A 15,424-nucleotide genomic window follows, 5' to 3' on the forward strand; every position below is an offset into this window, starting at 1 on the left:
TCCTTGGGTTACAGCCAGGCTGGCGGGGATGTTCTGCTGTCTCCCCAGCACCCTGGGTACTGAACAGCTGCTCTGTCCAGCAGCTTCCACCGGTGGTCGCCGTGATGGAAGCCTACGGCTCTTCTGAGATAGCAGCAGCAGTGGGTGCCAGAAGCACCTCCAGGAAGGAGCTCAGACCCCTGCAGGCTGCAGCCCATTATGGTTCTGGAAGGTTTATTATGAACATTATAAAAAGGAAAAAACATATCTAACTTACTCCCAATGGACTAAGGTGGACAGGATCTGAGCATTAATGTGTTAGGATTCCCATAGGCAGAGTGCAAGACAATTAATACTGTCTTTTCCCATTTAAGCCTCAAAGCATTGTGGGACAGCGCTGGCATGAGAGAGGCTGCTCTACAAACCAAAGTTGTCGTCTAGTGTTAATGATACTGCTTTTGAAATTAAAATAGTTCTCACTGCCTTAAGACTGACTGATACACCCTGTAGAAATCACACTGCAGGAAGAGCCTGAGCTAACGCTGCTTAATGCTCAGTGACTGTGGGAGCCCAGGCTGCAAATCTGTGAGCGTTGTGTATGTGAAGAATGCTCTGGGCTCATTCTGGATGGCAAGTCAGTGTACAGGGTGAGGGGAAGAATTGGTGGATTAGTGAACTTGAGGGGTCCTTTAGTGATGTAACCAGAACACACCTTCGGTGAGCTGCACGTGACACTTAGGCTGCCATTGTATGAGAGCCTGCTTAAGGAATAATGTATGTTTGTAAAATGGTGGCTGACCTCAGTGGGGAAAGAGTTACACCTGTGAAGAGTGCTTTTGCCAATCCCACCTAAGAACTCAGTGGTTTGAGTTTCCAAATAATTGCAAAGAACCCAGACCAAGTGCCAGCAGAACCACATTTAGGGTTGGGGTGGGTGACATTGAAAGGTAACCGCTGAGGGCCTCTTCTCGGACTCTTTCCGGGTCAAGCAATCCTTGCTCATCTGAGTAGCCCCGGGAAGTCCATGGGAGCTTTGAAACTGACGTCAATGGGAGCAGAAGCAGGGCCTAAGAGAATTAAGTCCCACAACACCTCAGTGATATCACCATTATCTCCATAAAGCCGATGAGAAAACCAAAGGGCAGAGAAATTAAGTGACTTACCCACATCAAATCCATGTATAGAGCCCAGGCCTCCTGACTTCTGTCCTTTAGCCATATATTTCCTCCTCTTGGTTATCAAGAGAATACACTGCTTGATCTTTTTTAACCCTGGGGAGCATTTTGGACTGACTTTGTATGATCGCCCCTGTACACAATACAGCTGGGTGGTGCTGGTGGGTGTATGTTGGTGCTGGGGCTCATGTTAACATTTCCCACTGGTCCATGGGTGCTCCTGCTCTGTTCAATCAAGAAGACTCAGTCCAGCTGTTTCTGCTCTCTTGGGTCCCTGCATAGCTGAGAGCTGCGTCATGATCATGCCCATCTTGTCCGAGCCTTTCCTTTGTGGGTACGGCCCCGCTTGTGTTTCTGCCCCCTCTCTCTCAACCACGCTTATCTAGCCGTCCGCATCTACCGAAAGGTTAGTGCTGCAGGGTAGGGTTTGCCTCTAGGCCAACCGCATTTCATGAGAGACTCTTCGTTCCCATGCAGTTTCCCTGCCTTTGCAGCCCTGAAAGTGAGAGATCTGCCCACTCTTCCTCCTGTGCTGTGGGAGGGGGCTTGCTGTGGAACGAAAGTTTCCAAAGCCCTTGCTGTGATTTTACAATCAGGCCGGTGACAGCCACTGGCTCGAGCTGGAGCCGGGCTGTGACATGAAGCCAGGCATTTCACCCGCTAATTCTGTGCATTATGCAGAGAGACCTTCTGCTTCAGGCTGCAGATCTGCATTGTGTCACATCTCATGAATTTCCATTCGATTTAAAAGGCACAGACCTGTTAAAGAGCTCACTAAGCGGTATATAGACCCGGGCTGGGATGACTAGGACCATCCCTGTTAAACAGCCCCATTAGACCTGAAAAGGCTCTGGGGAATGATCTCGGCCACCAGTCAGCATTTATTAGCCAACTGTCGGCTCTTTATCCCTCATTGACTGGGGTCATTTGTACTTCATTTTCTTTCAGCCACGCTCCACGCTCTGACCAGGTACTATTAGGCCACCAGTTCATTTGATTGGCTTTATCCAGGCCTGGCCCGATCTCCGTGACAGGTGCTGTCAGGAATGGTATGCACTCAGACTCTTTCATAAGCCAGCCTTCATTCCTCCTCTGACGAATGAATAATGCTGGAAGCTGCTGAGCCACCCCGCTGGATCAGGCCCTGAAGGCAACCGCTTATCCTCGCAGGATTGGAGCCATATGGCTAGATCCTCAGCTAGTGAAAATCGGCGTGGTGCTATGGATCTGATGCGCGGAGGGATGGAAATCTGAAAATGAGGCTTGAAGTAAAGGGAGGAATTCGTATTGTACAGGGTTCTCCTGCCTGTAGTGGAACTGATCCTCGATCTCTGGATACCAGCCCTGCAAGCAATGCCTTTTATCTGTCGCTCCTCAGTTCCTCTCCGAATCTGAGCACATTATTCCTGCCTTTGGAATGGACCAACTGGCATTTGATGTGTCATTAAAACCACCCAGGAGGGGGACACCCCAAGACTCTCTTCCCCAGGGCTGTAGCTCCTTTGCAAGTTGCTCTCTCTGGGCATTTGTCTGGAAATGCTTGTGGTTTTTACAACTTTCTGATTTCCAGCCAGGTGCTTCCCTCCCATTGTGCAGTGTGGGAGGGAAGAGAAGGGCTTTAGTCCCAAACAGGACTCAATTAAGGAGGGCACATGTGGCGGGAAAAGGCAGTTCTCTGCAACAATCCCCTCCCGCTTCTCTCTAGCCCTTCCATGCGACCTTGACACCCTGCACACTTCAGGAGGGTGTACCCAAGCTGGTAGGGAGAAGGGGCATGTTCTCGTCTCAAGACAAGGGAATGCCCAATACTGCTTGCAGCATTCATTGCTGCTACCCAAGGAGCAGTCATCCCCGTGCATGTGGGCTCGAGGCTGGCAGGTGCCCAGTCACCGGTAGCCTCTCCCCTTGGAGAGCCATGCTGCCATTGCCGTGCGGATTCAGCAGGAGACACTTTGCACATGGCATGCGATTCTATGGGCCTCGGGGAGCAGGGTGAGCTTTGCAGACCGTGCCCCCTCCCTGCCCTGGTATCCGCACCTCAGCTGCGACGGGAACTCATGTAGCACATTGACCACTCTTGGTCTGTTGCAGGAGGGGACCTTGTAGACCTTAATCTGTGGGTCTTAAATTAGCTTCCATACAGTGTGTGGTAAAGGCAGTGTAGTCTAGTGGATAGGGCACTGGACTGGGGGATTCAGGAAACTTTGATTCTGTTTTCAGCTCTACTGCAGACCTGCTGCTTGCCCTTGGCTCACTTCTCTGTGCCCGTTTCCCCTCTCGCCCTTTTTGTGTCTTGTCTACTTAGACCATACGTTCTTAGGAACAGGAACTATTTTACTACGTGTTTGTACTGCACCTGGCACAATGGGGTCCTGGCGGTGATTGGCGCCATTAGGTGCTGCTGTAAAGCAAATCAATAATAGTCATAATGTAACTTCCCAAACTAGTTCCTTGGCATTGTGTGTGTTGCGGAGCTGGGAGTAGGACCAACTCACATTTAGTCTGACCTCCCAGCAGCCAAGATCCTGGAGGCTGCTTCCTTCTCGAATGCCTCGGGTTCAGCGCTGGCATGGTTCCATCCCTGTTGTAGGGTGAAAGGAAAATATTTCTTCCCTATCCCACCACTCTTTTTACATATAAATCTCTGAGCAAGCAAAAAATTCTGTTCATACAGGTGGAAAATCAACGTAAGAGCTAAGCCTTCTTTCCTCTAGTGGATTATGAATTTAGAGTCACTCCAGGGAGTTGGATACAAACTGATAGAGACCTGTTCCCTTATCTCTTCTCATTGAAGCCAGCAATTTGTTTTCCGCTTCTTGCCACTTTTAGCTGAAGAGCTGTCTGCCCTCATTGACCTTGCTGCCAGGACAGGAAACAATCGAACAGGAAGTGCGGCAGTGTTGGGAGCCGCTGGGGTGGTCTTGGGGATGTTTGGGAGTGGGTTGGTAAGGACTGTGTAGACCTGCAGTATGTGGATCACAAAAACTTCGAGTCATGTCTTCCATTGACCACTTCATGGCCTGCAGACACTTTGCCTCAGTCCATGGCCTCAGCAGATCTTACAGGCTAAGCATGTGCGGTCTGGTCACGACTCTTATGGGAGACCACCACGAGGAGCCCATGTGTTACACAAAATTGGTGCTGGTGAATTACTGGGTAGCAACTGTCCCTCTGGGTGAGTAATGCCAACAGAGGTGTGCCCTGCTGCTGGAGGTGCCATGTTCTGGCATGTGGGAATAGACGTTAGAACGAGGTCCTGATCACTTTTTGCAAGAGGTGTTAACCTCAGTGTCCTGGCCAGATTCCAATTTAGGTAATTACATTGTGCCTACATGATATTCCCCTCTGTAAATACAACTGACAAGTTGTTCTTCAGTCTCTCCATCTTTAAGATTCTTGTGAAGTATTGTGGTGTCTTTAAGTGCTGGGTGAGTGTCTCTTCAGTCGAGCTGGTTGGGAGTTTTTTTGATGAAAAATTTTTTGTCAGAAAGTGCCAAATTTTCAAAACTGAAATTTTTGCAGGAGAGGTATAATTTTTTTGACGAATTTTTTTACTCAAAAAAATTTTGCAGAGAAAATTTTGAAATGAAAAATTCCAGTTTTCTGGTTCAAGAAAATTGTGTTTCACAATTTAAGTTAATTATAGTAATTTTTGTAAATGGTTGAAATAAAAAACAAAAGGTTTCAAAATTATTGAAACAAAACATTTAGATTGACCTGAAAAAACTCAACATTTTTTGGATTTTCAATTTATCCTAATTTGAGACTACAAATGTCAAAGTCTCTCAAAGATTTCTGTAGGATGGGAAAACCAGTTCCTGCCCAACTCTACTCTTTATGTACACAGGGTCACATTTTGCTGTGTTTCACCCATGTACATTTTGAGTCACTTCACTGAAGTCAGAGGTTCATGGATATTGTTGTGTGAATACTTTTTCTCTTGATTTATGTTGGTGTAAACAGGAACAGAATTTGATTCAGAGTCTGAAGATTGCTTAGGGATGCTTCTGGATGATGGAAGGTGCTCTTACAGGCAGAGCTAGTAGTGTCATCTATGTTTAGGGTTGCCTGAGACTCCCCATTAGAGGACCCCTGTCTGGGCTGAATTTTCTACTCCAGGTATCTGCCTCGGGCTGCTGCTGCTGCTGATTATTATTAACAGTAGTAGTATTACTTTCTTTAAGTTTAATTAAAATGGTTCAGCTGTTTCTCAGAACAAGATAAGGGGAAAATACATTGTTTTGCCCATGCTCAAAAAAAATTTTTATGGCCGTGTCAAAAGGCATCTTAATCCTAGAACACTGGAACTGACTTCTTCTTCCATTTAAACGATTCAGTCTCTCAAGATGCATTAGTCTTGTATGAGCACATTCCTTTATTTGTGGTGGTGTGTTTATATTGGCAATTCAAAAATATATTCCCCTAGTGGTGACAGCTGGGATTGGGAGGCTTTTAGGTTCTAGTCTGAGCCCTGCTTATGACTTGCTGTGAGCACGGACCTTGGTCAAATCACTTAAAATCCCAGGGCCTGGCTTTCCCTGATATGTGGCTTGTGGAGTCATGTGCAAAGCAGTGTAAAGTGCTAATCAATCAGAATGCTGGCATTTTACACCCACTTTGCAGAGGGTAAACGACTCCCCAGCATGCAGGACAGCAGAGAGTCAGGCCTTCTGCGCTTTGGTTTGCAAAGCACTGTGGCATCCTTTAATGGCAGGCACCATGGAAACCCAAAGTAGTAGTATTCGGAATAACCCATTTCATTTACTACATGAAGTAAAGTTTAGGAATCAGTCACCCACCCAGAATGGATGAACTTCTCCTTCATGAGAGAGTCAGTGAGCCAGTAATGCAGGACCATTGTGTTTGGGAGAAGAAACTTTGATGGGATGTATTCCAGAGCAGGATGGAAGGATGCCTTCCTTGCCTCCCAGAAGAATAAAGGACCAGCTTATTTGAAAGCATCTGTGGCTTGAAGTAAATCTCGATGGCTAGGTTCTCAGTCTCTAGAAGCCTGTTTGCACTGGGGAAGGAGATATCCAGCAGCGATATGGCTCCAAGGGGGGACCTTTGACTTAACTATATTTTGATTTAATTGTCTTAACAACTACATCCTGCTGACATGCAGTTTGTGGACAATGGGGAAGGAATGTCTGTATTGCATTGGAAACCCTGCCCCCCTCCTTCCCCCCCGAAATTGTCAAACGATGTTAAGTCGAATGATGTTGGAGTCTCGAATGATGTTGGAGTCACTCAGCATCTCTGCCACTCCTTCCCTCTTATTTTCAGAACCTCCTCGGATCTCCATGAGAGCCTAAGAAACTCCATGTCCCATATAGAGTCTTATATGAGTCCATCGGGTATTGAAGGTTTTCAACCATGGGTCCCAATGGCCTCATTCATATGAGTGGTCCCATCGATTTCAATGTGACTCCTTGGGTGAGTCAGGCAAGCAGGATTTGGGCCTGATACTTGAGGGCTCTGCACCTTGTGTGGTCATTTTCACCAGTGCAAAGTGGGGGCCAAAGTGTTACTGTTCTGATCTGGTATAGTTTTACACCCACGTTCGGGTGTATAAACAACCACGTGAGGGGCAAGACCGAGGTAAATCAAACCTTTCCCAGCAGCATTCTGTTTGTGATTAAGTCCCTGCTGCCCGAATTACAGGCGTATTGCCAGTTGAGAAAGCTAGAGTGCAGAGCTCTTCCAAGGAACCGCATCTTTCCCTCTCACCCTGTCAGTTTCTAGAAAGCTGTTTTTTGCCCCTGGGGAAATACAGCCAGCCATCTCCAGCAGGACATTTCTGATGATCGCCTTGTCACCATTAGAATATCTGACAAGTTAAGGGCAGTCATTTGTCATAGAGATTGCCATTGCTTCCATCAATACTCAGCTACAATGATTGCTGCATCAGAGTTCCAACTTCTTTGGGATCATTGAGCACCCAAACCCATTTGGGTGCTTTCTTTTTTTTGCTTCTTAATAATTAAGAAACTTCAGCAAATAGTTTCAATTGAGTAATCACATGTCCTGTGCATAATACAAAGGGTACAAAGCTGGTATGCTCCATCTTAAAAGGTACAGAGATTTCATTGTTACAAAAGACCCTATAACAAAGGGAAGGGGAAAAGAGTGGAATAAATAAAGGAAACCTCTTTAAAATCATCAAGAAAGGATCTCGGTTAGACGGCATTCTCTGAACCTACAGTAACCATAGGGAACTGAACAAAAGACAGCAGCAATAAGTCTTATGTATCCTTGGTGATCTGCTTAAGCAACGTGTTGCTTTTACAGTAAGCCAAAAAAAAAAAAAAAAAACAGACGGGTTCAAAGTCTGCGGCATGATCTACTGAATGACAAGAGGCCTGCTCTAGAGGTGCAAGATGGAGTACAGTGTTAATGCAAAGCGGGCCCAGGGTGGCCTTTTGGATTTTCAGGCCAGGGTAACCGCCATGGTATGCTTTGCCCTCAATAAAGGCAACTGAATGGAGCTCCGTTTGCATCAGCCTGAAGATGCCGTTGAGATGCATTGAAGTGGCTGTATTTCAGGAGAGGCCGGCTTAGTGGGGAAGACTTTTGTCTTTTTGAAAGAAGCTGAATGTACTGGCAAGCTGGATTTGGTGAGGGAGGAGGAGGAGAGGAGATGCTGGAATCAGTCCTTCTGGAAAAGAGCTGTGGGATTAGAAAAGGAAAACTTTTCTGTAGATGTTTTGGACCATCCTGTGCAGTTGGATACAGCCCGGTTACTGAACTGAATAGGGGTATTTGTATTATAGTCACACCTAGAGGTTCCCACCAAGCTCAGGACCCCATTGTGCTAGGGACTGGATACACATAGTCAGAAGCTGGTCCAATAAAAGATATTACCTCACCCACCTTGTCTCTAATATCCTGGGACTGACACGGCTACCACAGCACTGCACACACAGTCCCTGCCCCAAAGAGCTTATGCTCTAAATAGCATTACTTCCTTTGTCTGTCCTGGCTACCTCTGTCTTTCAGCTAGAGATGGAGACCCTTTTTCCTGTTGAGTAGCACAAATCTCCCGTTGATTTCAGCAGAGCTCCTTACGCTGTAGGAGTCTGTTCATTATGGGTGACTGGTATCAGAATCTGGCCCTAAGTGACTTGCCCAAGATTAGAGAGGGAGTCTGTCAGAGCTGGGACTCAAACCTCAAATCCCTGGCGTCCCAGTCCCGGCCCTAACCACAAGGCCAACTTTCCTATCAGGAACTCTCAAACCATCCTATCAGGATGGTTCAAAAAGCCCATAGACTTTTGGAGTGCTTTCTATAGAAGGCTATTGCTATTGGTTAAGCTTTGTCAGATGCTTCCTTAGGAGACTGGGTGCCGCATTTGCTGCCACAAAAGAAAGGGAACGCAATACTCTTGCGATAAGAGTTGCAGGGCCTTCTAATACATTGCAAGCTCCAATGACGCCGTGAGTTCTCCAGTGTTTCTTGTGTGACGTGTATGATCTTGTACCTGTGGATCCTTCATGAGAGCTCTTGCAAATGTGCTCGGACACCACCAGGTAGAAACTGATGCTGACAATGTAGTCAGTAAGGTGAAAGGCCCAACTTAATTCAGCAAAAGCCAGGCACACCGAGAGGTATGTCTAACCCCTGGCTCTTTATATTTAGCTGGTATGGCATATAACGTTCTATACAGAGTGCAGTAGGCAGGGTGAGCTTCCCCACACGTGGCTCCGCAGATGAATGTCATGGCTGGCCTGGAGCAGTTTCTTGGCCTCCTTAGCACACAGGCTGCCACTTAGAGCTGGGTGAAACTTTTCAGATAAAACTTTTCCCCCCCCTGAAAAAAGCAAACTTGGGTCAACTGAAACATTTTGTGCATTGGTGTTAATTTTGGCGAATTGTTTCAACTGGGGGGAGGGGGGGGAAGCAAAAAAGTTCCCTCCAATGTCAAAATGTTTTGATTCTTTTTTTGCTGGGGAAGGAGAGGGGGGTTGGAAGGATTGAAACAATATTTTGTTTCCAAATTTCCTTTACTTTTATTGAAACACAAGGTTTTGTTTGGCCCAAAATGATTTTTGGGGTTGTTTTTTTTTTGCCAAAAATGTTGGTTTTGCTTGACCCCAAACTGATCTCTTCCAGACAACTGAAAAATCAGTGATTCCCCCAGCTCTGCTGCTAGTTCTGCGGCACTGCACTTTACCTAGGTGCTGTCTGGGGGATGGGCTCAGAGGAGACAAGGAATGGGGAGACACCCTTGTGACATAAGCCTGGGTTTGAGCGGTGGTCTTCAGAGGTAAGGTTAGTGGGACAGCAAACCTATCACACTTCTACCACCCCATGTGCTCTTCAGAGTCTTCTGTAATAACCAGCCTCTGCACAATGACCGGGTGACTTCAGAATAAATCACAACCTTAACTCAGGGGGCTGGACGCTGCCAGGCCCCCCATATTTAAAGCTTCCAATGAAGGCAATGGAAGTTCTGCATACAGAAGGCTTAAGAGCTTACAGGCTCCAGCTCCCCTTATCTTTCTCCGCCTAAACCAACCGTAGGAGCCTTTGCTGACAATTGCGTGCTCTGTGGTAGCAGGTCACTTAGCTCACAATAGCTACATTGCTGGAGCAAGCGGCTGTCTGTTGAGAGGAAGCAAAGTTTGACAGCGCTGTGACCAATGTGGCCGCTCATGCACTGTTCATGAGACTCGGAATAATGAACTGCATTTTTGACTCTGTCTTTGACTGACAGCATCCAGGCAGCTTGCGATTTGGGCAAGGCGTGACGTGCCACCTTCTGACCTCCTGTCACTTGAAGCCTGATTTTTCAAAATTAAATTGTGCATCCAGAATGGGTAGGCAGAAATGGCCGTTTATCTGTGCATGCAATTAGGGCCCTGTATGCCAAATCAGGTAACTTTGAACGTTTGGCCCTTAACCACTCGCTGCCTTGGTTTCCCATGTGTAAAATTGGTGAAGTCACATACCTCACAGGAGGGTTCTGCTAGTTAAATGATTCCTGTCTGAAGTGCTTTGAAATCCTTGCATGAAAGGTACTGTGAAAGTGCCAACATTATTCATTACTGTTGCTTTCTTTTTAGCTGCTTTTCAGGGTCTCAGTAAAATGATGCGTGGAACCTCTTTTTGCAAAGCTGGCTTTCCTTTGCTTCCTTCCACCCAGATAGATGGAGGTAGAGGAGACATCCAAGTACCAAACACTCTCCCGGAAGTGGCACATGTTGGGCTTTTTTATTTGCCTTTAGATCCTTCCAGTCTTTCTCCTAGCTCTGAGAACCCTCTCTTTCCATTGTACCATTCCTAACAGACGTGCCAGGGCCATGTCTCTTTCTGGCCTTCCAGTGCAGGAGGGCTGGACTCAGCCCTGTCTGGAGCCCACTGACTGTTACTTTTATTAGGGCCCAACTGAGATCAGGTTCCCACTGTGTAGACGTTGTACATAGCACGACGCTCCTTGCCCCCAGAGAACTAATGGTCTCAATTGATGAGACAGATAAAAGGTGGGAGAGGTGAAGTGACTTGTCAGTGGCAGTGCTGAGAATAGAATCCAGGTCTCCTGACTCCCGGGCCAGGGCTCTAGCCACTAGATCACACTGCCCTTGACTGTTCGTAACTCAGGAGAGGTGGAATAATGTATGGATCCGTCTCTTCCACGGGCCAAGCATATAGCTTCTATGACCCTCCTTGCCCTTGATGGCGTGGCATCACACTGTCCTAGCCTCAGACTTTCACCGTCCGCCCATTCAAACAGTCCTATTTCCTCGTTTCGCTGTTTTTGATCCTGTCTGTTGAAACAGGTGTTCATTTAAATACATTCCTTGGTCTTTGGGTTTTGTTTGCTTCTGCAGTAGTGACGTTGGCTGGAGATAGAGCTGTGGCCAGGGTGCGCTTGCTCTGTCTGAACTATGCAGTCTTTGCTGTGAGAAAGCCACTCCCTAACCACAAACTTTGCGTACACAGCCAGCGAGAGGAAGTGATACTTAGTGGGATCCCAGGCCTCTGTTTGCTCTTGATTCTTTGTTGGCAACTGAGCACGTTCGGACGAGAATTGTGCAAAACTTGCCATGCTCAGTTCATGGGGCTGTTTTCCCCTTTCCCCTCATGTAAGCTCCCATCCTTGGCATTCCAGTTGAGTTTGGGTAGAGCTACCTGGACCTAAATCACAAAAGATGGGTTCAGAGCTGGGTGCAAACTCTCCAAGGGTGAGGAAGTGTTCAGATCTGGGCCTTTAGTTCAGCCCATCACAGAGGCTGTACATACAAAATGTGGATCTGGTTTCAGGTCTGGATTCTGAACCCCGTAAGTGTTGCTGTAAATAAACCTGAACTGGGGTCACTCTGTCCTTTGTTTCCCTTTGTTTCCATGAAAAGACAGCAAGAAAACTGTTAGGTACAGAGCGCTAGGGGGAGATTCTCTACTGAACTTCTGGAGAGATGCAGCACAGAAGACGCCACCTAGGGAAAAGAGATGTGGGCAAAAGTGGTTTAAACTACTTTTGTGGATTCTGGCTGCTGTAGGGGCTGAAACAGCCCTTAGTCTGAATTGGTGCAGCCCCGGGGGGCTCCTCAGCCCTGCCCCGCTGACCAAATGTGAAGGTGGGATTTAAATTGGCCCTAAACTGCTCCTGAACTGTTGGAATACCTCTCTGCCCTCTTGCTTCTCCTGTATGTCTGACCCACTCAGTATGGTCCTCTGTCCCACTCCAGTGGTGCCTGGACTACAGAGAACAGTTGGGGAGCTACCCTGAGCCTTGGCCAATGTAGGAAGACTTTTTCACTGTCAGTAGAAAATCATGCTTTAAGATCCACAGGTTCCAGTCTCAAGTCCTGCTGCTGGCTGCCCTCCAAAGGGCGTGGCATAACATATGATGTTGCACACCAGTCCCAAAGTGGTGGTGGTGATGGTGGTGGTGGTTTTTTAATATCCAGAACAGGAAGCAGATATTTAAACATTTTTAAAGCTGTACTGCTTTGTTCAACTGTTTTTGTCCCTGGTTCAGTTTCTGAATCACAAGGCAAGGTCCCTGGGGCTTGTTGGCTCTCTTTTCTGGGGTTCACCTCAGGAACTAACCAGCAAAGGTGTTTACTCAGGAACCTTTTTAATCTAAAACACAATAGTGGCAATTTATCTCCTGCTTGTGGAGAATGCTCAGTACTTGTGAAATAGAGCAGTGAATTGAGCGGTTTCCCATTTCCCAGCAGGTGCAAGTATTTCCCTTTAGAATAAGTGGCCAAAGCCTTTCTTGGCTTAAAAAAAAATGATAGAACAATCTTCTAACGGGACAGTGTGTGTCTGTATTAGGCAGAGGTGGAAAGGATGGCTGAGAGCCTGTAGGATTCGGAAACATTCAGCAGCGGTTCTGCTGAACGCCTTGTGATGCAGAGTGGCTTCAAGAGGCACTGCCTAGCATCATTTCCAGGAGAGATCACCAAGGCTTGAAGGTTGGGTTTTATTGATGAGATGAATTGGCTTGACAGTGCTGGGAACTGGGCACACAGCACAGATATGCTGGTGGTATCTTTGTTGTGGTTTTACACTTCCTTTGCATTGGTGTGCTCCCCAGTGCAACAAAGTATTTAAGCACTTAATTAGTTTGCTTAACTGTAAAAACAGGCCCCTCCCCCTTTTGTGAAATTAGAAGCTAATTCTATTCTATGAAAACGATACCACCTGTGTTCTTGCGTAGCCTCTGCCAACTGAGACAAGCTGGAACAATCCTGCGTTTTGATTTTATGATTTAGGCATCTAATTTATTTTGCCAGTAAGGTCTAGCATTTTTAAATCCTCCTGGGAATTGTGATACATGCCTGGCTCCTTTATATAAATTCTCATTTGTTTGGCTTTGTGGTGTTCTCAGGGGGAAAACACCCCTGCCCCCCGACCCCCAATTCAGCAACAACTTCCTAGAAGGCTTAAGTATGCAATGACACTTAGGTACCCGGCAAGGGTATTAATGTTTGGAGGAGGCTTTGAAGATGTGATGTTCTATATGATGTATGTGCTAAATCCTGTTCTTCTCATCTGAAGAACTGGCCATTACCTCCTACGGGAAACTGTTGTTCACACTGAAACACCTGAGACACTGACAGTAATCTATAGAGCAAGAAAGCTGGGTAATGTGCCGGAATGTGCATTATGGCTCAGTTACTCTTTGCCTGGCGTGACAACTTCCTGAAGTATCTATCATTTCAATTATAAGAAAATCCCTCAGACCTAAGCATCAGCCATTCTCCACGGACATCCTGCTGGACTACAGCAGACTGGATCAGAAGCTTGTGTGAGTTCTGAGAACGTGAATCTGCAAAGAGGAGTTCAGTTGCAATTTTTAGTTGAATATGGCGTTGAGGAACTTGAAGGCCTTGCTGGAGGCAGTAGCATGCCTTCTGTCATGCCACGTCGCTGGACTTCAGTCCTGATCTGAAAGAGCCTTGCTGTCCCAGATCTGAGCTTCTCTTGAGCATGACCCACCAAGTGTCTTGTATGATAGCAGATTTTCAGTGGTGGTTTTGTGGCATGATTGAACTTGAGTCTCTAGAAGTGAACGCTTAGTGCCTTAACCCATTGTGTCACCTAGCTTCACCCCAATGCCTAGTGTCCTTACTTTAGGCGGATGAGTAAGGAGACAGCCTTTCTCTATGGAGAGAGCACAAGACTGGGAATCAGGAGACCCAGGACCTGATTCTCCCCTCCCCTCCCCTCCCCTAACCTTGTGCAGTCATTTGCCCCTGTGCAATGTGTAAGTGAGAATGTAGCTGACACTGCGCAGGGATAGATGACTGCACAAGGTGTAGAGCAGGGAAGAACCAAGCCCCGGGTTTTATTTCCAGTTCTCCCACTGACAGACAGTATAATCTTGGGCCAGTCGCTTAACCTTTCTGTGCATCTGTAAAATGCTACCTCCCTTTATAAAGGGCACTGAGATCCTCAGTTGAAAAGTACCAAAGGAGTGCTCCCAGTTGTTATTAATTGTGTTAACTTAGATGCATCTGCTCTACAGCTTGCATGTTAGAAACTTGCTCTTGCTGATCAACCAATCTAATGACTAGAGCGCATGGGTGCTGGAACTAGGGATGTTGTCACATCCCCTGGCTTGAAGTGGTTTCCATCATATACAGGGTTTACAGTTTGGTTCAATAGCTCTCCGCATCCCCACAATACAAATTATTCCAGCACCCCTGTTAGAGAGAGATCTGAACCACAGGATCTGAACCTTTCATGCTTTAGTGAAGCTTGGATCTGATCTGAGCTTTGCAGCTTGATCCAGAATTCATGGCTGTGGCTTATAAAACTGACCAGGAAATATTTAATGACCACTTCCTTACCCCTTACTGCTTCCAGATATCACAGAGAATTTTCAGCTTCATTGGAAAAGTCACAGAGGGCTGCATTCTTTGCAGATCTTGGTTGCATCCATATGAAGTGGCGAAAGAAGCAAGCAGAGAGTTCTGGGTGCCGGGAGGTGAAGGTGCTGCTTCTTGGTTCAGGAGCAGAGCTGTGGGCCTGTAAAACTTGTCCCCGATGAAGTGGCTCATTTTAGTGCCACAAAAGGCTGCCAAACTCTGCCTGGGAATCTGAGCCAATCGCTTCTCACTGCTTTTTCTCCTCTCTTCCATGCAGGTTGAAGAAGGGGGGAAAGCGGACTCGCTGCAGGCTGGTGATGAGGTGGTGAACATCAATGAGGTGGAGCTGAGCAGTTCCAGGCGGGAGGCCATCTCACTGGTGAAGGGGTCCTACAAGACACTGAAGCTGGTCATCCGCAGGTAGGCAAGCAGGGTACAGTGCGTTTATTGCTTCCTCCTCCTTCCCTCCTCTCCCTCCCCATCATCATCCTGTGAAGACTCTCACCCAACATCTTCATCTCTCCTGCTGAGAGTCAGGGGCACCTGTGACTTGTCACCTGGGCCACTCTGGCGCACGATGTCCTACCATGTGTGATGTCTGAAAGAGCTATTTCAACTGCTCCCCATCAACACAGCAAGTCAGGGATGCTGCTCAGCCACTTCAAAGCAGAGTCCTACTGCCTGTCTGGGGCTACCTAGGAGAAGATGCAACCATATGCGCTCTGTCATTTCTGTGTTTTTAATTTGTGGATGAGGATTCTGGGCCTGATCCAAAGCTCATTTGAAATCAGCAGCAAGAATCCCATTGCTTTCAGTGGGCTTTGGATCAGATCTTGACTGTGCAATTGAGGGAAAGAATGGCTGTTTCAGTTTTAAATAGCATTGTGGATTACATAGTTAGGGTGTGATCTAGTAGGTAGAGCTGTGACCCCTGAATCAAGCCTCCT

The 15,424-nt window shown here is 47.0% G+C and overlaps 1 protein-coding gene across 1 annotated transcript in view; it reads left to right on the forward strand.

The window, feature by feature from the left end:
* Positions 1–14,901, forward strand: part of LOC122465457 (protein Shroom3-like) — an 80,874-nt gene extending 65,973 nt beyond the window's left edge. The window contains exon 2 of the mRNA XM_043545272.1: positions 14,755–14,901. Coding sequence (XP_043401207.1) covers positions 14,755–14,901 — 147 coding nt within the window. The remainder of the gene's footprint in view (positions 1–14,754) is intronic.
* Positions 14,902–15,424: the final 523 nt, after the last annotated feature.

This window comes from Chelonia mydas, chromosome 4 (assembly GCF_015237465.2).
Source record: "Chelonia mydas isolate rCheMyd1 chromosome 4, rCheMyd1.pri.v2, whole genome shotgun sequence".
Lineage (NCBI taxonomy): Eukaryota > Metazoa > Chordata > Testudines > Cheloniidae > Chelonia > Chelonia mydas.